General features: G+C 54.2%; 2 gene segments (V, D, J or C); one reads left to right on the top strand and one right to left on the bottom strand.

The window, feature by feature from the left end:
• Positions 1–804: 804 nt before the first annotated feature.
• On the bottom strand, positions 805–4,857 carry LOC138682633 (Ig gamma chain C region-like). The segment is given in 5 exon segments: positions 805–1,139; positions 1,237–1,566; positions 2,517–2,855; positions 3,638–3,925; positions 4,854–4,857. Coding segments are annotated over 5 exon segments (1,296 nt in total).
• A 6,786-nt stretch (positions 4,858–11,643) lies between these two features.
• LOC104321452 (Ig mu chain C region-like) lies at positions 11,644–23,124 on the top strand. The segment is given in 5 exon segments: positions 11,644–12,474; positions 19,018–19,549; positions 20,319–20,648; positions 21,448–21,765; positions 22,643–23,124. Coding segments are annotated over 5 exon segments (2,397 nt in total).
• Positions 23,125–23,688: the final 564 nt, after the last annotated feature.

The raw sequence follows: 23,688 nt of genomic DNA, 5'->3' as shown, positions 1-23,688 counted from the left end.
CATCCAACCAATCAACCTTCCAACCAACCAACCAACCATCCAACCAACCTTCCAACCACCCACCCAACCAACCACCCATCCAACCATCCAACCACCCAACCAACCATCCAACCAACCAACCACTCAACCACCCATCCATCCAATCACCAATCACTCCTCCATCCACCTTCCACTCAACCACCTCCCTGACCTCTCCTCCTCCGCCCCTCCCACCAGGCCCCACCCTCGCCCCACCCCAAGGCGTGGCAGCACCACCAGTAACCCCCACCTGGGGTGGGCGGGGTGGGATGGGCGGCTTCAACCTCCAAAACCCCACCCAGGGGTTGGAGGACACGTGAGACACCGCCCACGCCCCCTCTGGAGAAGAGGACACCATTGGCCCCATGGAAGGGTTGGGAGATGCTCCAATGAGATAGCTGGTTGGCTGGGCCACCCTTTAACCACACCCCTTGGCCGACTCTTCAACCGCGGCTGGGTGTGGCCTTGGCCCCATCTTTCGGTAGAACATCTCCAACCCCTTCCACGTTGCAACCGTGCTCCTCGGTGGGACTCCAAGCCCCACTTTCTCCAATCGGCGTCAACCTTTTCCTTCTTGTCCCGCCCCCTTCCTCTTCCCACCTCCGCCTTGACCCAACCCCCTTCCCACCGTCGCCGAAAGACACCACGCCGCGGAGACCTTGGCGGTGCGAGACGAGACCGGTTGGCTTTATTTCGAGCTCGGCAAACTCCTCGGCCACAAAGGTCATCTCCAAAGCGATGGGGCGGGGGCTGAAGATGTTGGGGGTCTCCCCTCCCCCCACCCCCTTAATTACCGGGACTCTTCGAGATCTGCCGTTGGGTGAACCTCATGGGCAACCCTTCGTGAACCACCATGCAGGTGTAGGTGTCGCCGCCCAACCAACTGGCTTTGGGGATCATCATCTTGCTGTAGATGAAGAAGGTGCTCTCCTTCGGCCCGTCCTTCAGCGGCGGCGTGGTGACGTAATGGTCTTCGCCGACGTTCTCGTGGTTCTTCAACCATTGGACCTGGACGTTGTCCGGTTGGAAACCGTAAACCATGCAAGTGAGGGTGACTTTGGCTTGAGTCATCTCCTCGGCGTGAGGCGCGAAGACGAAGATGAGAGGCGGGGAGACCTTGCCTACGAGAAGAAGACGGTCGGCGTCGGCCAAAATAGAAGGGTTTGGTGGTTTTTTTCGGGTGGGGGGGGGGCGTGGTTTGGAGGAGAAGACACTCACCTGCCCGTCTGGAGATGCTCTTGTTGAGCGGCAACTGGAGTTCGTCGTGTTTCACCATGCAGGTGAACCGTTCGCCGGCTTCCCAGTCTTGGGTGGAGATGGTCAAGGTGCTGGTGGCCGTGTAGGTGCCGTTAAATTGTTCTTGGAGATCCAAGAATTCGGGACTGAGGACACCCGGTTTCTCCTTGATCCAGAAGAGTTGGAAACCGGAATCGCTCGGCAAGTTGGTGGCCAAACAACGGACTTTGGGGTTACGGGTGATGTAGAGGTCGGCCACGTTGGGTGGGAGGACGTAGAGGACGATGTTGCTGACGCTGGGGGGCTCCAGGCCTGCGGGTGGGAGTGGGGGAGGTGAGGAGGGGGGAGGGGCGGTGGTGTCCCCTTCCTCCTGCCCAGTGCTCATGGGTGGGGGTTACTGGTGATACTGGGGAGGCTCGTCGTGGTCATGGGACCTCCCGGAAGGCACCGCGGTCATGAAATATCCCGCACGGGTGTCACTAGTGGAAGCCGTCATGGTCACGCGACCTTCTCCACCGGTGAGAGCCGCCATCGGCGTGCAATGTCTTGCAACCGGCCACGGCCACGGGACCTTCTCCACTGGCACCACCCACCATGACCACACAACCTTCTCCACCGGTGCCACCCATCACGGCCATGCAATGTCCTCCAACGTACTGTGGCCACGTGACCTTCTCCACCGGTGACACCCACCATGACCACACAACCTTCTCCACCGGCGACAGTCACCACGGCCATGCGACCTTCTCCACCGGTGCCACCATGACCACACAACCTTCTCCACCAGTGCCACCATGACCACACGATCTTCTCCACCGGTGCCACCGTGACCACGCAACCTTCTCCACTGGTGTCACCCCAACCACACGATCTTCTCCACCGGTGCCACCGTGACCACGCAACCTTCTCCACCGGTGACAGTCACCACCACCATGCGAACTTCTTCACCGGTGCCACCCACCATGACCACACAACCTTCTCCACCGGTGCCACCACGACCATGTGACATTCTCCATCGGTGCCACCACAACCACACAACCTTCTCCACCGGTGCCACCACGACCACGCAACCTTCTCCACCGGTGCCACCACAACCACGCAACCTTCTCCACCGGTGCCACCATGACCACTCAACCTTCTCCACCGGTGCCACCACGACCACTCAACCTTCTCCACTGACACCACCCACCATGACCACGCGACCTTCTCCACCGGCGCCACCTCCCCGCCCCGGCGTCCCTGTGCCATACCCACGTCCTCACCAGAGCAGGCCCGGGCGTGGTCCTGGATGATGGTGCCGGAGGCGGGATGTCTGACGCGGCAGGTGAAGGTCTTCCCTTCCAACCACTCGGTGTGGCTGATGTTGGTACGGCTGGTGGCGGAGTAGGTGGCGGCACCTTCTTCTCGCCGCGGCGACGTCTGAGTGGCCGTTAGAAGATCGGGGATGCCGTCAACCAACCATTCCACTTCTATGGTGGCCGGGGTGAAGCCGGTGATGAGGCAGAAGAGCTCCACCGAGTCCTCGTCCAACTTGGGGCTGCAGGAAGTGGTGTAGAGGATCTGGACCTCGGGCGGGATGGGCGTGGCCGGCCCTCTGCACACTGCGCGGGAAGGGAGGAGGAGGAAGTTAGGGGGGGCTGGGGGAGGAGCTTCCATTGGCCAATGGGGCTCGGGGGACGTTCCACCTCATGGAAGAAGTTATGGGGCTGACAGAACTTTCCGTAGGGCGACGAGTCTTGGAGGACATCACATGAGTTATGGGGCTGGGGGAGGAGCTTCCATGGGCCAATGGGCCTTGGGGATGTCCCACCCCATTGAAGAAGTTGTGGGGCTGGGGGAGGAGCTTCCATGGGCCAACGGGTCTTGGAGGATGTCCCACCCCATTGAAGAAGTTATGGGGCTGGGGGAGGACCTTCTATGGTCCAATGGGACTGGAGGACGTCCCACCTCACCCCATGAGCTATGGGGCTGGGGGAGGAGCTTCCATGGTCCAATGGGTCTGGAGGACATCCCACCTCATGGCGTGGGTCATGGCAAGAGGGGAGGAGCTTCCATGGGCCAATGGGTCTTTGGGACATCCCACCTCACCCCATGAGCTATGGGGCTGGGGGAGGAGCTGCCATCATCCAATGGGTCTTGGGGACATCCCACCCCACTGAAGAAGTTATGGGGCTGGGGGAGGACCTTCCATGGTCCAACAGGACTGGAGGACGTCCCACCTCACCCCATGAGTTATGGGGCTGGGGGAGGACCTTCCATGGTCCAACAGGACTGGAGGACATCCCACCTCACCCCATGAGTTATGGGGCTGGGGGAGGACCTTCCATCGTCCAATGGGTCTTGAGGCCCTCCCCCGCCCCCTCCCCCCCTCCCCCCCCTTTACCTTTGACCTTCTTGTTGATGGTGCTGCTGCTGGGGGGGTGGGTGACGGTGCAGGTGTAGGTCTGGTCGTGGGCGCCGTGGGGCAGGAAGAGTTGACTGCTGAGGCGGTGAAGGCCGGTGCCCGAGTCGCGGGTGAGGGGGAAGGTGGTGACGCCGGTGGTGGCCCCGCCCCAGGTGACGGTAACGGGCGGGGGGAGGTAACCGCTCACCAAACACGCCACCGTCACCGGGCCGGTGGTCTCCCCACAGCAAGCGCTGAGGGGGAAGACGGTGGGAGCCGAGGAGGTGGCTGTGGGGCAGGAAGAGGGAGGGGGTCAGGCGAGCCCCACGGCGAGTGGTGGGGCAGGTGGAACTCGGTCCCGTGGGGCGGAGAAGGTTTCCTGCCCCATAGGATGGGGGAAGAACTTCTGCCCCATAGGATGGGGAGGAATTCCTGCCCCATAGGGTTAGCAGAGGATCTCCTGCCCCATAGGATGGGGGAAGAACTTCTGCCCCATAGGGTTAGTGGAGGAACTCCTGCCCCATAGGATGGGGGAAGAACTCCTGCCCCATAGGATGGGGAGGTGATGAGACACCAAGTCAACATCAATCTCTAGCCCCACGGCAGTCCCCAGCGCCACGGCTGTCCCTGACCCACGGCTAGATCCAGCCCCACAGATATGCCCAGAACCAAGGATGTTCCTGCCCCATAGATATCTCTGCCCCACCGCTATCATCTGCCCCATGGTTATCCCTGCCCCACAGCCATCCCTGCCCCACAGCTAGCCCTGCCCCACAACTGTCCCTGCCCCATTGCTAGCCCTGACCCACAGCTTTCTGTGCCCCACAGCTATCCTCGACCCACAGCTAAACGTGACCCACAGTGATCCCCGACCCACATCTATGCCGGCCCCATCACTCTCCCTGACCCACAGACTTCTGTGCCCCACAGCTAGCCCTGCCCCACAGCTATCCCAGCCCCACAACTCTCCCCAACCCACAGCTAGCCCTGACCCACAACTAGCCCTTGCCCCATGGCTGTCCCCAGCCCCACGGCTGTCCCTGCCCCACATCTATCCCTGCCCCACAGCTATCCCTGACCCCACAGGTTACCGTGACCCACAGCTGTCCCAGCCCCACAGCTATTCCCAACCCATGGCTATCCCTGCCCCACAGATCTCCCAGGCCCACAGCTAGCCCTGCCCCACAGCTAGCCCTCAACAACAGCTATCCCTGACCCATGGCTATGCCTGCCCCACAGCTAGCCCTGCCCCACAGCTATTCCTGCCCCACAGCTAGCCCTGCCCCACAGCTAGCTCTGACCCACAGCTCTCCCTGCCCCACAGCTCTCCCTGCCCCACACCTAACCCCGACCCACAGCTGTCCCTGACCCATTGCTAGCCCTGACCCACAGCTTTCTGTGCCCCACAGCTATCCCAGCCCCACAGCTAGCCCTGCCCCACGGCTATCCCAGCCCCACAGCTAGGTCTGACCCCACAGCTCTCCCTGCCCCACAGCTATTCCTGACCCACAGCTATCCCAGCCCCACAGCTATCCATTGCCTTATAGCTTTCCCTGCCCCACAGCTAGCCCTGCCCCACAGCTAGCCCTCACCAGCAGCTAACCATGACCCACAGCTATCCCAGCCCCACAGCTATTCCTGCCCCACAGCTATTCCCAGCCCCATGGCTATCCCCGACCCACAGCTATACTGGCCCCTCAGCTATCTGTTGCCCTATAGCTATCCCTGCCCCACAGCTCTCCCTGCCCCACAGCTAACCCCAACCCACAGCTATCCCAGCCCCACAGCTATCCCTGACCCATGGCTATCCCAGCCCCACAGCTATCCGTTGCCCTATAGCTCTCCCTGCCCCATTGCTATTCCTGCCCCACGGCTATTCCCAGCCCCACAGCTATCCTGGCCCTAGAGCTATCCGTTGCCCTATAGCTATCCCTGCCCCACAGCTAACCGCAACCCACAGCTATCCCTGCCCCACGGCTATCCCAGACCCACAGCTCTCCCTGCCCCACAGCTATCCCAGACCCACAGCTCTCCCTGCCCCACAGCTAACCCCAACCCACAGCTATCCCTGCCCCACAGCTATTCCTGCCCCATGGCTAGCCCAGCCCCACAGCTATCCTTGACCCACAGCTATCCGTTGCCCTATAGCTATCCCTGCCCCACAGCTCTCCCTGCCCCACAGCTAACCGCAACCCACACCTATCCCTGCCCCACGGCTATCCCAGACCCACAGCTCTCCCTGCCCCACAGCTAACCCCGACCCACAGCTAGCCCTGCCCCACAGCTAGCCCTCAACAACAGCTAACCGTGACCCACAGCTATCCCTGCCCCACAGCTATTCCTGCCCCACAGCTATTCCCAGCCCCACAGCTATCCTGGCCCTACAGCTATCCGTTGCCCTATAGCTGTGCCTGCCCCACAGCTCTCCCTGCCCCACAGCTATTCCTGCCCCATGGCTAGCCCAGCCCCACAGCTATCCTTGACCCACAGCTCTCCCTGCCCCACACCTATCCCTGCCCCATGGCTATCCCAGACCCACAGCTCTCCCTGCCCCACACCTATCCCTGCCCCACGGCTATCCCAGACCCACAGCTCTCCCTGCCCCACAGCTAACCCCGACCCACAGCTCTCCCTGCCCCACAGCTATTCCTGCCCCATGGCTAGCCCAGCCCCACAGCTATCCTTGACCCACAGCTCTCCCTGCCCCACACCTATCCCTGCCCCATGGCTATCCCAGACCCACAGCTCTCCCTGCCCCACACCTATCCCTGCCCCACGGCTATCCCAGACCCACAGCTCTCCCTGCCCCACAGCTAACCCCGACCCACAGCTCTCCCTGCCCCACAGCTATTCCTGCCCCATGGCTAGCCCAGCCCCACAGCTCTCCTGGCCCCACAGCTATCCCTGCCCCACAGGTAACTGTGACCCACAGCTATCCTGGCCCCACAGCTATCCCTGCCCCACGGCTATCCCAGCCCCACAGCTATCCGTTGCCCTATAGCTCTCCCTGCCCCACTGCTCTCCCTGCCCCCCACCTCTCCTCAGCCCCACACATCGTCCACCCCATTTCTAAGTCCACGCGGAAGATTCGGGCTCAATTCCGGCGATTTTGGGTCAACACCCCAGACCCTGGCGCCAATGGTTGGATTTTTGGGTCCGTACCGGAGATTTTTGGGTCCGGGACGGATCCTCGAGGATGATGCTGGAATTTTGGGTCCAAATGGGTCATTTTTGGTCCATCCTGCTGCCCTTCCATCTGTGGTGGAATTTTGGGGTGAATTCCAGAGGGTTTGGGTCCATCGCGGTGATCTTGGGTCTGTCACGGTGATTTTGGGTCCACGAGCGACATTTTGGGGTCTATAATGGAAATTTGGGGTCCTTCATGGAGGCCTCAAGCCTTGATGGCATTTTTGGGTCCATAATAGCTATTTTTGGGTCATAACTATTTTTGGGTCCATAATAGGTATTTTGGGGTCCATACTGGATTTTTTGGGTCCATAAAGAGGATTTTTGGGTCCAAAATGAGGATTTGGGGATCCACAATGAAGTTCTGGGTCCGTAATGAAGATTTTTGGGTCCATAATGGAGATTTGGGTGTCCAAAATGAAGATTTTTGGATCCATAATGATGATTTGGGTCCGTAATGAAGATTTTTGGATCCAGAATGAAGTTCTGGGTTCGTAATGGAGATTTTTCGGTCCATAATGAAGTTCTGGGTCCAAAATGAAGATTTTTGGGTCCAAAAATGAAGATTTTGGGGTCCACAATGAAGTTTTGGGTCCATAATGGAGATTTTGGGATCCAAAATGAAGATTTTTGGGTCCATAATGGAGATTTTTGGGTCCAAAATGAAGATTTTTGGGTCCGCAATGAAGTTCTGGATCCATAATGGAGATTTTTGGGTCCAAAAATGAAGATTTTGGGGTCCACAATGAAGTTTTGGGTCCATAATGGAGATTTTGGCATCCAAAATGAAGATTTTGGGGTCCACAATGAAGATTTTTGGGTCCACAATAAAGTTCTGGGTCCATATTGGAGATTTTTGGGTCCATAATGGAGATCTTTGGGTCCAAAATGGTGATTTTTTGAGTCCATAGTGGAGATTTTTGGGTCCAGAATGAAGATTTTTGGGTCCATGCTGGAGTTTGAAGATCCATAACGCAGATTTTTGGCTTTGTAACGCAGATCTTTGGCTTCGTAATGGAGATTTTGGGGTTCGTAACAGAGATTTTTCGGCTTCGTAACGGAGGTTTTTGGGTCCGTGTCGGCGTTTTTGGCCACCGACCTTCATCCTGAGCCCAACCTCCAAAAAAAAAAGATGCACCACCAGAAATAACAATTAATTAACCAAAAAACCCGTCAAGGGCCACCCCCAGGTGGAAAAAGGCGGCCGGGCGTCACCTCCCCCACGCTTCCCCAAATTCGGGTGAATTTCTGCAGAAATTGGCCACGGCGGGAGGGGGCGGGGCAGGGCCCCAAATCGCAGTTTCTCGCCTCGGTTCAGAGCTGGGGTGTCCCCTCCCCCACCCTGGCCTCGTTAGGAGGGTGATCAATAGGCAATAGGGTCAATAACCAATAGGATTGATAACCAATAGGGTCAATAACCAATAGAATCAATAATAGGACCGAGAAGCAATAGGATCGATAATCAGTAGGGTCAATAATTAATAAGGTCAATAACCAATAGGGTCAATAATCAATAGAATCAATGATTAATAGGACTGAGAACCAATAGGATCAATAAACAGTATCGATAACCAATAGGATCGATAAACAGTAGGGTTAATAACTAATAAGATCAATAATCAATAGGATTGGTAACTAATAGGGTCTATAACCGATAGAATCAATAATTAATAGGACCGAGAAGCAATAGGATCAATAATCAGTAGGGTCAATAATTAATAAGGTCAATAACCAATAGGATTGATAACCAATAGGGTCGATAACCAATAGAATCAATAATTAATAGGACTAATAACCAAGAGGATCCATAACCAATAGGATCGATAATCAGTGGGGTCAGTAACTAATAAGATCAATAACCAATAGGGTCAATAACCAATCGGGTCAATAGCCAATAGGGTCAATAACCAATAGGGTCAATAACCAATAAGATCAATAATCAATAGGGTGAAAACCCAATAGGATTGATAATTAAAAGGGTCAATAGCCAATCGGATCAATAGCCAATCGGATCAATAACCAATTGGATCAATAGCTGATCGGATCAATAGCCAATCAGATCAATAACCAATAGCCAATGGGGTTCATCCCCCTCGGCCACTCCTTTGACCTTAATTGGGATTTTTCCCGTCTCCAGGCGGCTGCTGGTGGCGATGGGAGGCGGAGCCAGGTGGGAGCCAATGGGGATGCGGGGGCGGGATTTGACCGGGAGGGGGGCGGGATTCCAACTGGGATTGGGGCGGGATTCAACTGGGATTGGGGTGGGATTCAACTGGGATAGGGTGGGATTTGACTGGGTTGGGGACAGGATTCAACTGGGATTGGGGAGGGATTTGACTGGGATTGGGGTGGGATTCAACTGGGATGGAGTGGGATTTGACTGGGTTGGGGACAGGATTTGACTGGGATGGGGTGGGATTCAACTGGGATTGGGGTGGGATTCAACTGGGATTGGGGATGGATTCAACTGGGATTGGGGTGGAATTCAACTGGGATTGGGGAAGGATTCGACTGGGATTGGGGTGGGATTCAACTGGGATGGAGTGGGATTTGACTGGGTTGGGGACAGGATTTGACTGGGATGGGGTGGGATTCAACTGGGATTGGGGTGGGATTCAACTGGGATTGGGGATGGATTCAACTGGGATTGGGGTGGAATTCAACTGGGATTGGGGAAGGATTCGACTGGGATTGGGGTGGGATTCAACTGGGATGGAGTGGGATTTGACTGGGTTGGGGACAGGATTTGACTGGGATGGGGTGGGATTCAACTGGGATTGGGGTGGGATTCAACTGGGATTGGGGTGGAATTCAACTGGGATTGGGGAAGGATTCGACTGGGATTGGGGTGGGATTCAACTGGGATGGAGTGGGATTTGACTGGGTTGGGGACAGGATTCAACTGGGATTGGGGGCGGGATTTGACTGGGATTGGGGTGGAATTCAACTGGGATTGGGGAGGGATTCGACTGGGATTGGGGTGGGATTCAACTGGGATTGGGGTGGGATTCAACGGATTGGGGAGGGATTCAACTGGGATTGGGGTGGGAGTCAACTGGGATTGGGGTGGGATTCCAACTGGGATGGGGTGGGATTTGACTGGGTTTGGGGTGGGATTCAACTGGGATTGGGGGGGATTCCAACTGGGATGGGGTGGGATTTGACTGGGATGGGGGAAGGATTTGACTGGGATTGGGGTGGAATTCAACTGGGATTGGGGAGGGATTCAACTGGGATTGGGGGGATTCCAACTGGGATGGGGTGGGATTTGACTGGGATTGGGGTGGAATTCAACAGATTGGGGAGGGATTCAACTGGGATGGGGTGGGATTTGACTGGGATGGGGGAAGGATTTGACTTGGATTGGGGTGGAATTCAACTGGGATTGGGGAGGGATTCAACTGGGATTGGGGGGATTCCAACTGGGATGGGGTGGGATTTGACTGGGATTGGGGTGGAATTCAACAGATTGGGGAGGGATTCAACTGGGATGGGGTGGGATTTGACTGGGATGGGGGAAGGATTTGACTGGGATTGGGGTGGAATTCAACTGGGATTGGGGAGGGATTCAACTGGGATTGGGGGGATTCCAACTGGGATGGGGTGGGATTTGACTGCGATTGGGGTGGAATTCAACAGATTGGGGAGGGATTCAACTGGGATGGGGTGGGATTTGACTGGGATGGGGGAAGGATTTGACTGGGATTGGGGTTGAATTCAACTGGGATTGGGGAGGGATTCAACTGGGATTGGGGGGATTCCAACTGGGATGGGGTGGGATTTGACTGGAATTGGGGTGGAATTCAACAGATTGGGGAGGGATTCAACTGGGATGGGGTGGGATTTGACTGGGATGGGGGAAGGATTTGACTGGGATTGGGGTGGAATTCAACTGGGATTGGGGAGGGTTTCGACTGGGATTGGGGTGGGATTCAACTGGGATTGGGACAGGATTCAACTGGGATTGGGGTGGAATTCAACGGATTGGGGTGGAATTCAACTGGGATTGGGGAAGGATTCAACTGGGATTGGGGTGGGATTCAACTGGGATTGGGACAGGATTCAACTGGGTTTGGGGAGGGACTCAACTGGGATTGGGGAGGGATTCAACTGGGATTGGGGTGGGATTCCAACTGGGATGGGGTGGGATTTGACTGGGTTGGGGGCAGGATTTGACTGGGATGGGGGTGGGATTTGACTGGGATGGGGCAGGATTCAACTGGGATTGGGGAGAGATTCCAACTGGGATGGGGTGGGATTTGACTGGGATGGGGGAAGGATTTGACTGGGATTGGGGTGGAATTCAATGGATTGGGGAGGGATTCAACTGGGATTGGGGAGGGTTTCGACTGGGATTGGGGTGGGATTCAACTGGGATGGAGTAGGATTTGACTGGGTTGGGGACAGGATTCCAACTGGGATTGGGGTGGGATTCAACTGGGATTGGGGAGGGATTCCAACTGGGATGGGGTGGGATTTGACTGGGATTGGGGTGGAATTCAACGGATTGGGGAGGGATTCAACTGGGATTGAGGTGGGATTCAACTGGGATTGGGCAGGGATTCCAACTGGGATGGGGGTGGGATTCCAACTGGGATGGAGTGGGATTTGACTGGGTTGAGGACAATATTCCAAATGGGATTGGGACAGGATTCGACTGGGTTTGGGGTGGGATTCAACTGGGATTGGGGCAGGATTCAACTGGATGGGGGCGTGATTACAACTGGGAATGGGGGGATTGCAGGGATCCAGGGAGCAAAAACCACCCTTGGGATTGGGATCAGGATCAGGGGGATTGGGATCGGGATTGGGGGGATATCATGGATCAGAGGAGCAAAACACTCCATTGGGATCGGGATCGGGATCGGGATTGGGATTGGGATCGGGAGATATCATGGATCCGGGAAGCAAAGCACTCCGTTGGGAGCGGGACTGGGAGGACTGGGATTGGAATCAGGGGGATTAAGATCGGGATCGAGGGGATTTGGATCGAGATCGAGGGGATATCATGGATCCAAGGAGCAAAACACTCCATTGAGATTGGGATTGGGATTGGGATCGGGATGGGGGGCTATCACGGATCTGGGGACCAAAGCACTCCATTGGGATTGGGATCGGGGGGATTGGGATCAGGGGGGTTGGGATCGGGAGGATTGGGTTTAGGATTGGGGTTTGGGATTGGGATGGGAGGGTTATCATGGATCCGGGGAGCAAAGCATTCCATTGGGATCAGGATTGGGAAGATTGGGATTGGAATCAGGGGGATTAAGATCGGGATCGAGGGGATTTGGATCGGGATCAGGAAGATTGGGATTAGGATCAGGGGGATCGCAACCAGGATTGGGGGGATTGAACGTAGCCAGGGAGCAAAACACTCCGTTGGGATCGGGATTGGGAGGATTGGGATTGGAATCAGGGGGATTAGGATCAGGATCGAGGGGATTAGGATCAGGATCGAGGGGATTTGGATTGGGATTGGGGGGATATCATGGATCCAAGGAGCAGAACACTCCATTGAGATTGGGATTGGGATTGGGATCGGGATGGGGGGGATATCACGGATCTGGGGACTAAAGCACTCCATTGGGATTGGGATCGGGGGGATTGGGATCAGGGGGGTTGGGATCGGGAGGATTGGGATTGGGATTGGGGTTGGGGTTTGGGATTGGGATGGGAGGGATATCATGGATCCGGGGAGCAAAGCATTCCATTGGGATCAGGATTGGGAAGATTGGGATTGGAATCAGGGGGGATATCATGGATTGAGGGAGCAAAACGCTCCCTTGGGATCGGGATTGGGAGGATTGGGATTGGAATCAGGGGGATTAGGATCAGGATCAAGGAGATTGGGATCAGGATTGAGGGGATTTAGATCAGGATTGAGGCGATTGGGATGAGGATTGGGGGGGGGATATCACGGGTCCGGGGAGCAAAACACTCCGTTGGGACCGGGATTGGGATCAGGATTGGGATCGGGATCGGGATTGGGATCGGGATTGGGATTGGGATCCGGGGCATTTCAGGGACTTGGGAAGCAAAAGACAGGCCCCACCCCTCCGATGACACAGGATGTCCCAGTTGAGTGGTCCCAGCTGGGCCAAGCCTTGGCATGACCCAGCAAAGCCCAGCCTAAAGCCAGGTGAGCGGCACTCGGCTCCGCTATTATCTAACGAAGCCCAGCTTAACGATGTTCTACCAATGCCTGGCTTCGATATGACCTAGAAAAGCTCAGCTCAGAGCTGTGCCAGCAAGTTTCAGCTTTGAGCTTCAATGTTATCTAACAAAGCCTGGCTTAGAGCTGCGCAAGCTGTGCTCAGCGTCAAGCTTTGCCGGCCATGCTTACTGAGCCGTGCCTACAGTGTTCAGCCTTGATAATTTCTAGCAGAGTCCGGCTTTGAGCTGTGCTGCTGATGCTCAGCTTTGATATCAACCAGAAAAGCCCAGCTTAGAGCTGTCCTTGCAATTCTCAGCGTCAGTATTACCTAGAAAAGCTCAGTTCTGAGCTGCCCTAGCAATGCTCAGCTTTGATATTATCCAGCAAAGCTCAGCTCAGAGCTGTCCTAGCAATTCTCAGCTTTGATATTACCTAGAAAAGCTCAGCTCAGAGCTGTCCTAGCAAGTCTCAGCTTCGATATTACCTAGAAAAGCTCAGCTCAGAGCTGTCCTAGCAAGTCTCAGCTTCGATATTACCTAGAAAAGCTCAGATCTGAGCTGTGGTATCAAGTCTCAGCTTTTATATTTTCCAGCAAAGGTCAGCTCTGAGCTGTCCTAGGAAAGCTCAGCTACAACATTATCCAGCAAAACTCAGCTTTGAGCTGTGCTGGTGATGCTCAGCTTTGATATCAACCAGAAAAGCCCAGCTCAGAGCTGTGCTTGCAATTCTCAGCGTTAGTATTACCTAGAAAAGCTCAGCTCAGACCTGTCCTAGCAATGCTCAGCTTTGATATTACCTAGGAAAGCCCAGCTCAGAGCTGTCCTAGCAATTCTCAGCTTTGATATTACCTAGAAAAGCCCAGCTCAGAGCTGTCCTAGCAATGCTCAGCTTCGATATTACCTAGAAAAGCTCAGATCTGAGCTGTGGTATCAAGTCTCAGCTTTTATATTTTCCAGCAAAGGTCAGCTCTGAGCTGTCCTAGGAAAGCTCAGCTACAACATTATCCAGCAAAACTCAGCTTCGAGCTGTGCTAGTGATGCTCAGCTTTGATATTACCTAGGAAAGCCCAGCTCAGAGCTGTCCTAGCAATACTCAGCTTCCATATTACCCAGCAAAGCTCAGCTCTGAGCTGTGCTAGCAAGTCTAAGCTACAAAATTACATAGAAAACCTCAACTCAGAGCTGCCCTAGCAAAGCTCAGCTTCGATATTATCCCGGAAAGCTCAGCTTAGAGACTTGATAGCAATGTTCAGCTCCAGCAGTGTCTAGCAAAGCCCAGCTCTGAGCCATGCAAACCAGGATAGGCATCGAGCTTTGTCAGCCATGCTTACCCAGCCGTGCTCGCTAGGCTCAGCTTCAATATTACAGAACAAAGCTCGGCTCTGAGCTGTGCTAGCAAGTCTCAGCTACAAAATTACATACGAAACTTCAACTCAGAGCTGTCCTAGCAAAGCTCAGCTCTGATATTATCCAGCAAAGCTCAGATCTGAGTGGTCTTAGTAATGCTGAACATCAATATTACCTAGGAAAGCCCAGCTCAGAGCTGGCCTAGCAATATTCAGCTTTGATATTACCTAGAAAAGCTCAGCTTTGAGCTGTGCTAGTGATGCTCAGCTTTGATATTACCTAGAAAAGCTCAGCTTTGAGCCCTGCTTGCAATTCTCAGCTTTCATATTATACAGCAAAGCTCAGCTGTGAGCTGTCCTAGCAATGCTCAGCTTCGATATTACCTAGGAAAGCCTAGCTCAGAGCTGTCCTAGCAATGTTCAGCTACAATATTATTCAGCAAAGCTCAGCTCTGAGCTTTCCTAGCAATGCTCAGCTTTGATATTATCAAGGAAAGCTCAGCTCAGAGCTGTCCTAGCAATACTCAGCTTCAATATTACCTAGAAAAGCTCAGCTTTGAGTTGTACTAGCAATTCTCAGCTTTGATATTATCCACCAAAGCCCAGCTCTGAGCTGTCCTAGGAAAGCTCAGCTTCGATATTATCTAGGAAAGCTCAGCTCAGAGCTGTGCTAGTAATGCTGAGCATCAATATTATCTAGGAAAGCCCAGCTCAGAGCTCTCCTAGCAATGCTTAGCTACAGTATTCTCAGCAAAGCTCAGCTCAGAGCTGTCCTAGCAATACCCAGCTTCGATATTACCTAGAAAAGCTCAGCTCTGAGCCGTGCTTGCAATGCTCAGCTTGATATTATCTAGGAAAGCTCAGCGCAGAGCTGTCCTAGAAAAGCTCAGCTACAATATTACCCAGCAAAGCTCAGCTACAATATTACCCAGCAAAGCTCAGCTCAGAGCTGTGCTAGTAACGCAGAGCATCAGTATTACCTAGAAAAGCCCGGCTCTGAGCTGTCCTAGCAATGTTCAGCTACAATAATACTCAGCAAAGCTCAGCTTTGAGCTTTCCTAGGAATGGTCAGCTTTGGTATTATCTAGGAAAGCTCAGCTCTGAGCTGTGCTAGTAATGCTGAGCATCAGTATTATCTAGGAAAGCTCAGCTCAGAGCTGTCCTAGCAATGCTCAGCTACAGTATTCTCAGCAAAGCTCAGCTCAGAGCTGTCCTAGCAATACCCAGCTTTGATATTACCTAGAAAAGCTCAGCTCTGAGCCGTGCTTGCAATGCTCAGCTTTGATATTATCTAGGAAAGCTCAGCGCAGAGCTGTCCTAGCAATACTCAGCTCAATATTGCCTAGAAAACCCAAGCTAAAAGCTGTCCTAGCAATGTTCAGCTACACTATTACCCAGCAAAGCTCAGCTCTGAGCTGTCCTAGCAATGCTCAGCTTTGATATTAGCTAGGAAAGCTCAGCGCAGAGCTATGCTAGTAATGCTGAGTATCAGTATTTACCCAGCAAAGCTCAGCTCTGAGCTGTGCTAGCAATGCTGAACATCAGTATTATCTAGGAAAGCCCAGCTCAGACCTGTCCTAGCAATACTCAGCTTTGAAATTAACTAGAAAAGCTCAGCTCTGAGCCATGCTAGCGATGCTCAGCTTTGATATTATCCATCAAAATCAGCTCTGAGCCATGCTTGCAAGTCTCAGCTTTGATATTTTCCACCAAAGCCCAGCTCTGAGCTGTCCTAGGAATGGTCAGCTACAATATTACCCAGCAAAGCTGAGCTTTGGGCTGTCCTACCAATGCTCAGCTGCAACATTATCCAGCAAATCCTAGATCTCAGCTGTCCTAGCAATACTCAGCTTCAATATTACCGAGCAAAGCCCACCTCTGAGCTGTCCTAGGAATGTTCAGCTGCAATATTATCCAGCAAAGCTCAGCTTTGAGCTGTCCTAGCAATGCTTAGCTTTGATATTACCTAGGAAAGCTGAGCTCAGAGCTATGCTAGTAATGCTGAGCATCAGTATTACCCAGCAAAGCCCACCTCAGAGCTGTCCTAGCAATTCTCAGCTACAGTATTCTCAGCAAAGCTCAGCTCAGAGCTCTCCTAGCAATACCCAGCTTTGATATTACCTAGAAAAGCTCAGCTCTGAGCCGTGCTTGCAATGCTCAGCTTTGATATTATCTAGGAAAGCTCAGCGCAGAGCTGTCCTAGCAATATTCAGCTTGATATTACCTAGGAAAGCTCAGCTCAGAGCTATGCTACTAATGCTGAACATCCCAGCAAAGCTCAGCTCTGAGCTGTCCTAGTAATGCTGAACATCAGTATTATCCAGGAAAGCCCAGCTCAGACCTGTCCTACCAATACTCATCTTTGAATTTAACTAGAAAAGCTCAGCTCTGAGCCGTGCTAGCAATGCTCAGCTTTGATATTATCCATCAAAATCAGCTCTGAGCCATGCTAGCAAGTCTCAGCTACAATATTACCCAGCAAAGCCCAGCTCTGAGCTGTCCTAGGAAAGCTCAGCTACAACATTATCCAGTGAAACTCAGCTTTGAGCTGTGCTAGCGATGCCCAGCTTTGATATTACCTAGAAAAGCTCAGCTCAGAGCTGTCCTAGAAATGCTCAGCTTCGATATTACCTAGGAAAGCCCACCTCAGAGCTGTGCTAGCAATGCTCAGCTGCAATATTACCCAGCAAAGCTCAACTCTGATCTGTCCTAGCAATACCCAGCTTCGACATTACCTAGAAAAGCTCAGCTCTGAGCCGTGCTTGCAATGCTCAGCTTTGATATTATCTAGGAAAGCTCAGCGCAGAGCTGTCCTAGCAATACTGAGCTTCAGCACTATCTAGGAAAGCCCAGCTCACTGAGCCGTGCTAGCAGTGCTCAGCTTCAATATTACCTCGGAAAAGCCCAGCTTACAGCTGCGCAAACCGGGCTCGCGCTCAAGGTTTTCTAGGAAAGCTTCGTTTGAGCCGAGCTCATCTTCCAGCTGTGCTTGCCATCTGCAGCTTCAGTATGATCTAGAAAAGCTCAGCTCGGAGCTGTGCAAGCCACGCTTAACATTGAGCTGTGCCAGCCACGCTTGGGCTTGAGCTTTTCTAGGAAAGCCAGGTTTTAACCATGCAAGCTCTGCTCAGCTGCAAGCTGTGTTATCGATACTCAGCTTCAGTGTTATCTAGAAAAGCCCAGCTTAGAGCTATGCTAGCGATGCTCAGCTTTGGTATTATCTAGAAAAGCTTAGCTTAGAGCCGTGCTAGCCATGCTCAGCTTTGATATTACCTGGAAAAGCTCAGCTCAGAGCTGTGCTATCGATGGCCGGCTTCAATATCACCTAGAAAAGCTCAGCCTAGAGCTGTTCTATCAATGCTAAGCCTTGATCTTCTGTGGGGAAGGCCAGCTTCGAGCTGCGCAAGCCGTGCTCGGTGTTGAGCTCGTCTAGAAAAGCTCAGCTTCGAGCTGCTCAAGTGGTTCTCAGCTTCAAGCTTTTCAAGAAAAAGCTCAGCTTTGAGCTTATCTGGGAAAGCCCAGCTTCAAGCTGCTCTTGCAAAGCTCAACTTCAAGCCCTGCAAATGATGCTCAAGCTCAAGCTTGTCTAGGAAAGCCCAGCTTTGAGCTACACAAGCCAAGCTCAGCCTTCGTCTTCTCTAGAAAAGCTCTAGGGTTGTTCAAGCCGTGCTTGGCTTCAAGCTTGTCTAGGAAAGCCCAGCTTTGAGTTGTGCAAGCCAAGCTCAGCCTTAATCCTCTCTAGAAAAGCCCTAGAGCCATGCAAGCCATGCTTGGCTTCAAGCTTGTCTAGGAAAGCCCATCTTTGAGTTGTTCAAGCCGAGCTTGGCTTCAAGCTTGTCTAGGAAAGCCCAGCTTTGAGCTGTGCAAGAGGTTCTCAACTTTAAGCTCTTCTAGGAAAGCCTAGCTTTGAGCTACACAAGCAAAGATCAGACTTAATCTTCTCTAGGAAAGCCCTAGGGTTGTGCAAGCCACGCTTGGCTTCACACTTGTCTAGGAAAGCCCAGCTTTGAGTTGTGCAATCAAAGCTCAGCCTCAGTCTTCTCCAGAAAAGCCCTAGAGATGTTCAAGCTGTGCTTGGCTTCAAGCCGGTCTAGAAAAGCCCAGCTTTGAGCTATGCAAGCAAAGCTCAGCCTTAATCTTCTCTAGGAAAGCCCTAGAGCCGTGCAAGTCATGCTTGGCTTCAGGTTTGTCTAGGAAAGCCCAGCTTTGAGCTCTGCAAGAGGTCCTCAGCTTTAAGCTCTTCTAGGAAAGCCTAGCTTTGAGCTATGCAAGCCAAGCTCAGCCTTAATCTTCTCTAGGAAAGCCCTAGGGTTGTGCAAGCCACACTTGGCTTCAAGCTTGTCTAGGAAAGCCCAGCTTTAAGCCTTGCTCACGATGCTCAGCCTCTAGTTTTTTCTCTAGGAAAGCCAGGTTTAAGCTGCGCTTAGCCTTAGGCTGCTGCTGGTTGCAACAGCAGCCCCGCGCCCTCCCAGGAGACCCCAAAGCATCTCCCCCAAAAGAAGACCCCCCCCCCCAAAGCAAAGTTGACCCCCAAAAGCAGCGGAGGGGGGACTAAAACCGAGCCTAAGCCCCCTCTTTGCCGAGCCACTCACCAGCGGAGCTGTCATCGCATGCCGAAATAGGGGGGCAGAGGGAGGGGGATCCCCACCAAATATGGGCGGGTGATGCCGTGACATCAGGGGGGGCTGAGGGGAGGAGGGGCTCATTTTTGGGGTGAGAAACCCATCGAGGAGGAAATTCTCTTGCCCCAGTGAACTTCCCCTTCTGGCGGTGACCTTTCCCCCGGCGCTTTCACATCGTCTTTCGGCGAGACCGCTTCCCCCTCCCCACAACCTTCGGGTCACCGGCTGGCCAAAAAAAAAAAAAAAGGGGGGGGGGTGTCCATGCCAGACACTGCCCCGCCCCCCCCCCCCCAAAAAAAAATTGGGATTCTTCTCCTTTGCAGTCAAGGCCCACAGTCCCGTCGTCTACCCATTGATCCCGTGCGATTGCAAGGACACGGTTAGCTTCGGCTGTTTGGTCACCGACTACTTCCCCCAACCCGTCACTGTCACGTGGATTTCCAACGTCAAAGGAGACAACGAGACTTTCCCGGTCATCCAGAGCAGCAACAGTTACTACAGTCTCAGCACCCAACTCACCGTCCCGGTGAGCAGCTTGGAAGGAAATATCTTCCAGTGCAAGGTGGACCACAGCAGCACCACAAACACCATCACCGAGATCAAAGGTGAGAAAGGCAATGGGGGAGTCACCCTCGGCATTGCACGCCGTCTTGGCGGACCCTGAGAGGGGTTGGCGCTCTCGGTGTTGCACGATGTCTTGGCCAATTTCTAGATGGGTTGGCATTGCTCTCGGCATTGCATGACGTCTTGGCCAATTTCTAGATGGGTTGGCATTGCTCTCGGCATTGCATGACGTCTTGGCCAATTTCTAGATGGGTTGGCACTGCTCTTGGCATTGCACGCCATCTTGGCGGACGTCAAGGTGGGTTGGCGTTGCTCTCGGCATTGCACGCCATCTTGGCGGACGTCAAGGTGGGTTGGCGTTGCTCTCGGCATTGCACGCCATCTTGGCCAATTCCTAGATGGGTTGGCGTTGCTCCCAACCTTGCATGACGTCTTGGCCGATTCCGAGGTGGGTTGGCATTGCTCTTGGCATTGCATGACGTCTTGGCCAATTTCTAGATGGGTTGGCGCTGCTCTTGGCATTGCACACCATCTTGGCCAATTCCTAGATGGCTTGGTGTTGCTCCCAACCTTACATGACGTCTTGGCCAATTCCGAGGTGGGTTGGCATTGCTCTCGGCATTGCACGCCGTCTTGGCAGACGCCGAGATGGGTCGGCATTGCTCCTGGCCTTGTGTGATGTCTTGGCCAACTCCTAGATGAGTTGGCGTTGCTTCCAGCTTTGCTCCCAGCCTTCCATGATGTCTTGGCCAACTCCTAGATGGGTTGGCATTGCTCCCAGCCTTGTGTGATATCTCGGTCAACTCCTAGGTGATGATGTATGTCCCAAGACCCCGCCGGTGATAAAGCTTCTGAGTGACCCAAATCAGAGCGACCCTCAGAAGAGAGTCCTACTCATGTGCCTCATCGAGGGGCCCAAGGCTTCCAGTAGCAAGGTGCAGTGGCTGATGAACCATGAAGTGATGCAAGTGGAGCAGGAGGACTACACCTGTGACAATTGCTCCCCACACAAGCCCACATTTATGAGCAAAGTCAATGTCAGCCGGCAGAGCTGGGACCTGGGGGCTGAGTTCTCTTGCCGAGTGACCCACCCATCACTGAAAGAACCCGCCGTCCTCAACATCAGCACCTTCTGCTCAGGTGAGGTCGAGGAAGCCATGGTTTCCTGGAGGTCATGGATGGTTGGGAGTTAAGAGTGGGTTGGTTGGCTCCGGAGACGGCGAAGACGGTTGGGTGGTTGGTCAGTTGGCATGCGCGGACACGGACGGGTGGTTGGTTGACTGGGAGGATGGTTGGTTGATAGAAAACCGGCTGGTTGATTGGTTGGAGAACGTAGAGATGGTGGGATGGGAGGAAGGGAGGGATGGCGGGCAGGTGGGTGAAGTCTATGGAGATGGAAGGGTTGATGGACCCAACAGATGGATGGATGGTGGAGATGGATGGATGGTGGAGATGGATGGTTGGATGGATGGATGGTTGGATGGATAGGTGCCGATCCAAACACACCATCAGCTCAACCCTCCCACGAAGCCACACAATGACGTTGGAGAAGAAGGGTCCAACACTGCGACGGTGGTGGCAATGAAGGGCGGGGAGGCGAAGGTGGCTTTTGGAGCTAAAATAGTAGATGGAAATTGTTGAGGAAATGGATGGATGGGGCTGAAAAACCTTAGGAAAAAATCACACGGTAGAAATTTCCTTGGGAATCACCCCAATTTGCTGCAAGGTTCTATTTTTTGGGGGGGTGGGGGTGGTGAGAGGACAGGGGTTTGAAATATTTCTCCTGCCAATTGGATGAGCATTTTGGGGGGCACCAAAGCTCTATGCCCCTCCCTGGGGGAGGCGGGTTGGGGCGCCCTGTCGAATTTGGCATCCGCCGAGCCCCAAGATCTACCCACTCAACGCCGCTCCCTCCCCCCCCTCCCCCAACCCCAACTAGATACCCAACGGAAGGTGGAGGTCACCATCCTCCCCCCATCCTTGGAGGACCTCTACCTCAGCCAGAACGCCAGCATCACCTGCGTGGCCACCAACCTGAAGTCTTACGAAGACGTAAAGTTCTCCTGGAGCCGAGACCAGGGCAGCGCCTTGGATGTGACCTCAGGGCCAGCAGAGAAGCTGGAGAACGGTCTCTACCGCCTCACCAGCACCCTGAAGATCTGCGCCGATGAGTGGAACTCCGGGGAGAAGTTCACCTGCACCGTCAAAATCCCCGAGATCCAAGAACCCATCACCAGGTCTATTAAGAAAGACATAGGTAGGAGCCCGCCCCTTCTCTCCCGCCCCACGTCCCGCCCTCCGAGTCCCGGCGTGGGAGGTGATGGGCTTCTTTCCGACATGGTGTCCACCGAGAAGCTCGGTGAAAAGGGTTTCAGCAAGGGAAGAGCAGTTTTGGGCAAGTCGAAGCAGCTGGCTGGAAAAGTTGAGTCTACTGGGCTAGTCTACTGGGAGAGTCTACTGGAAGAGGCTAGCCAACTGGAAGGGTCTAGCTGGAGAACCTGGGGCTACTGGGAGAGTCAACTGGGCCGGCCTGCTGGAAGGGTCTAGTCTACTGGAAGGAACTTGTCCACTGGAAGGGTCTTGTCTGCTGGAGAGGTCTACTGGGAGGGTCTACTGGAAGAGGCTAGCCAACTGGAAGGGTCTAGCTGGAGAACCTGGGGCTACTGGGAGAGTCAACTGGGCCGGCCTGCTGGAAGGGTCTAGTCTACTGGAAGGAACTTGTCCACTGGAAGGGTCTTGTCTGCTGGAGAGGTCTACTGGGAGGGTCTACTGGAAGAGGCTAGTCTACTGGAAAGGTCTAGCTGGAGAACCTGGGGCTACTGGGAGAGTCAGCTGGGCCGGCCTGCTGGAAGGGTCTAGTCTACTGGAAGGAACTTGTCCACTGGAAGGGTCTTGTCCGCTGGAGAGGTCTACTGGGAGGGTCTACTGGAAGAGGTTGGTCTACTGGAAGGGTCTAGCCTACTGGGAAAGCCAACTTAAGCTAGTCTGCAGGAAAAGGCCAGTCTACTGGAAGGGTCTAGCCTACTGGAAAGGTCTAGCTCACTGGGAGGGCCAGCCTACTGGAGGAAGTCAGGCCACCGGGCGAGCTCTGTCCCTCCCACCGCCCTTGACCTTCTCTTGCGCCCACCCCGCAGACGTCTCCGTGAAGGCGCCCTCCGTCTACGTCTTCCCCCCACCGGCTGAGGAGTTGGCCCGTCAGGAAACGGCCACCTTGACCTGTCTGGCCTTGGGTTTCCGCCCCCGTGACATCTTGGTGACCTGGACCCAAGAGGATCGTCCCGTGTCCCCCGACAGCTTCTCCATCTTTGGCCCTCAGAAAGAAGGAGACACCTACACGGTCTACAGCAAGTTGAGCGTGCCGGCAGCCGACTGGCAACGGGGCGACTCTTTTGCCTGCGTGGTCGGCCACGACGGCATCCCCCTGCATTTCGTGCAGAAGACCATGGACAAGGCCATCGGTAAACCCACCTCCGTCAACGTTTCGGTGGTCCTCGCCGACGCCGACGTCACCTGCTACTGAGCTTGGTGGAGGCGGGGAGGGGCGGGGTGGGGGGGGAGCCGCGTGGGGCTGTAATTCCGCATCCGAATAAAAACCAACCCAAAAAAAAAAAAAAAATCCAACCTGTATCATGACGCAACATGGCAACGCTGGTCTCGGTTGGGGTTGTCTTCATCCGGCGCGTGCGTTCCCCCCTCCCAGCCCTTCAAAAAAAACCAAACCAAACATCCCCCGCCGTCTTAATCGTAATTAGGGTTGGGTCAAACGATGTTGGGGGCGGGGGGGGGAGATGCTGGGAAGTCTTCCTTGCTCCGTTGAGTGATGGTCAGAGTTGGCTTCACTAGTGAAGGTCAAAGTTGGGAGGCAGGGTGGGGGGGAACCCACCCAGCCGCTCTCGGATTGGACAACCTGGTGGGACAAGGAGACATCTCCTTGCAAACCACACCCTTCCTTCTGCGTCTTCGCCTCCGGAAGAGGGAAATTCCCCCAAAATAAGGGTTTTTCACCCTAATAATCAACCGAACTCACCCAACGAGGAGGTTCAAAGGGAAGGGGCGTGTTTTCCCACCGGTTCGGGCATTTTTCTGGTGGTGTTTAGAGCAGGTTTGGGTGAAAACACGGGTGGGAAAAGGACTTTTTGTTGCATGCGGCAAAAATCGCCGTGGCTTGTAGGAGATTTTT

This window comes from Haliaeetus albicilla, chromosome 29 (genome assembly GCF_947461875.1).
Source record: "Haliaeetus albicilla chromosome 29, bHalAlb1.1, whole genome shotgun sequence".
NCBI classification, from domain to species: domain Eukaryota; kingdom Metazoa; phylum Chordata; class Aves; order Accipitriformes; family Accipitridae; genus Haliaeetus; species Haliaeetus albicilla.
The sequence above is the reverse complement of the archived record's forward strand: the minus strand, read 5'-3'. Positions and strand labels throughout refer to the sequence as shown.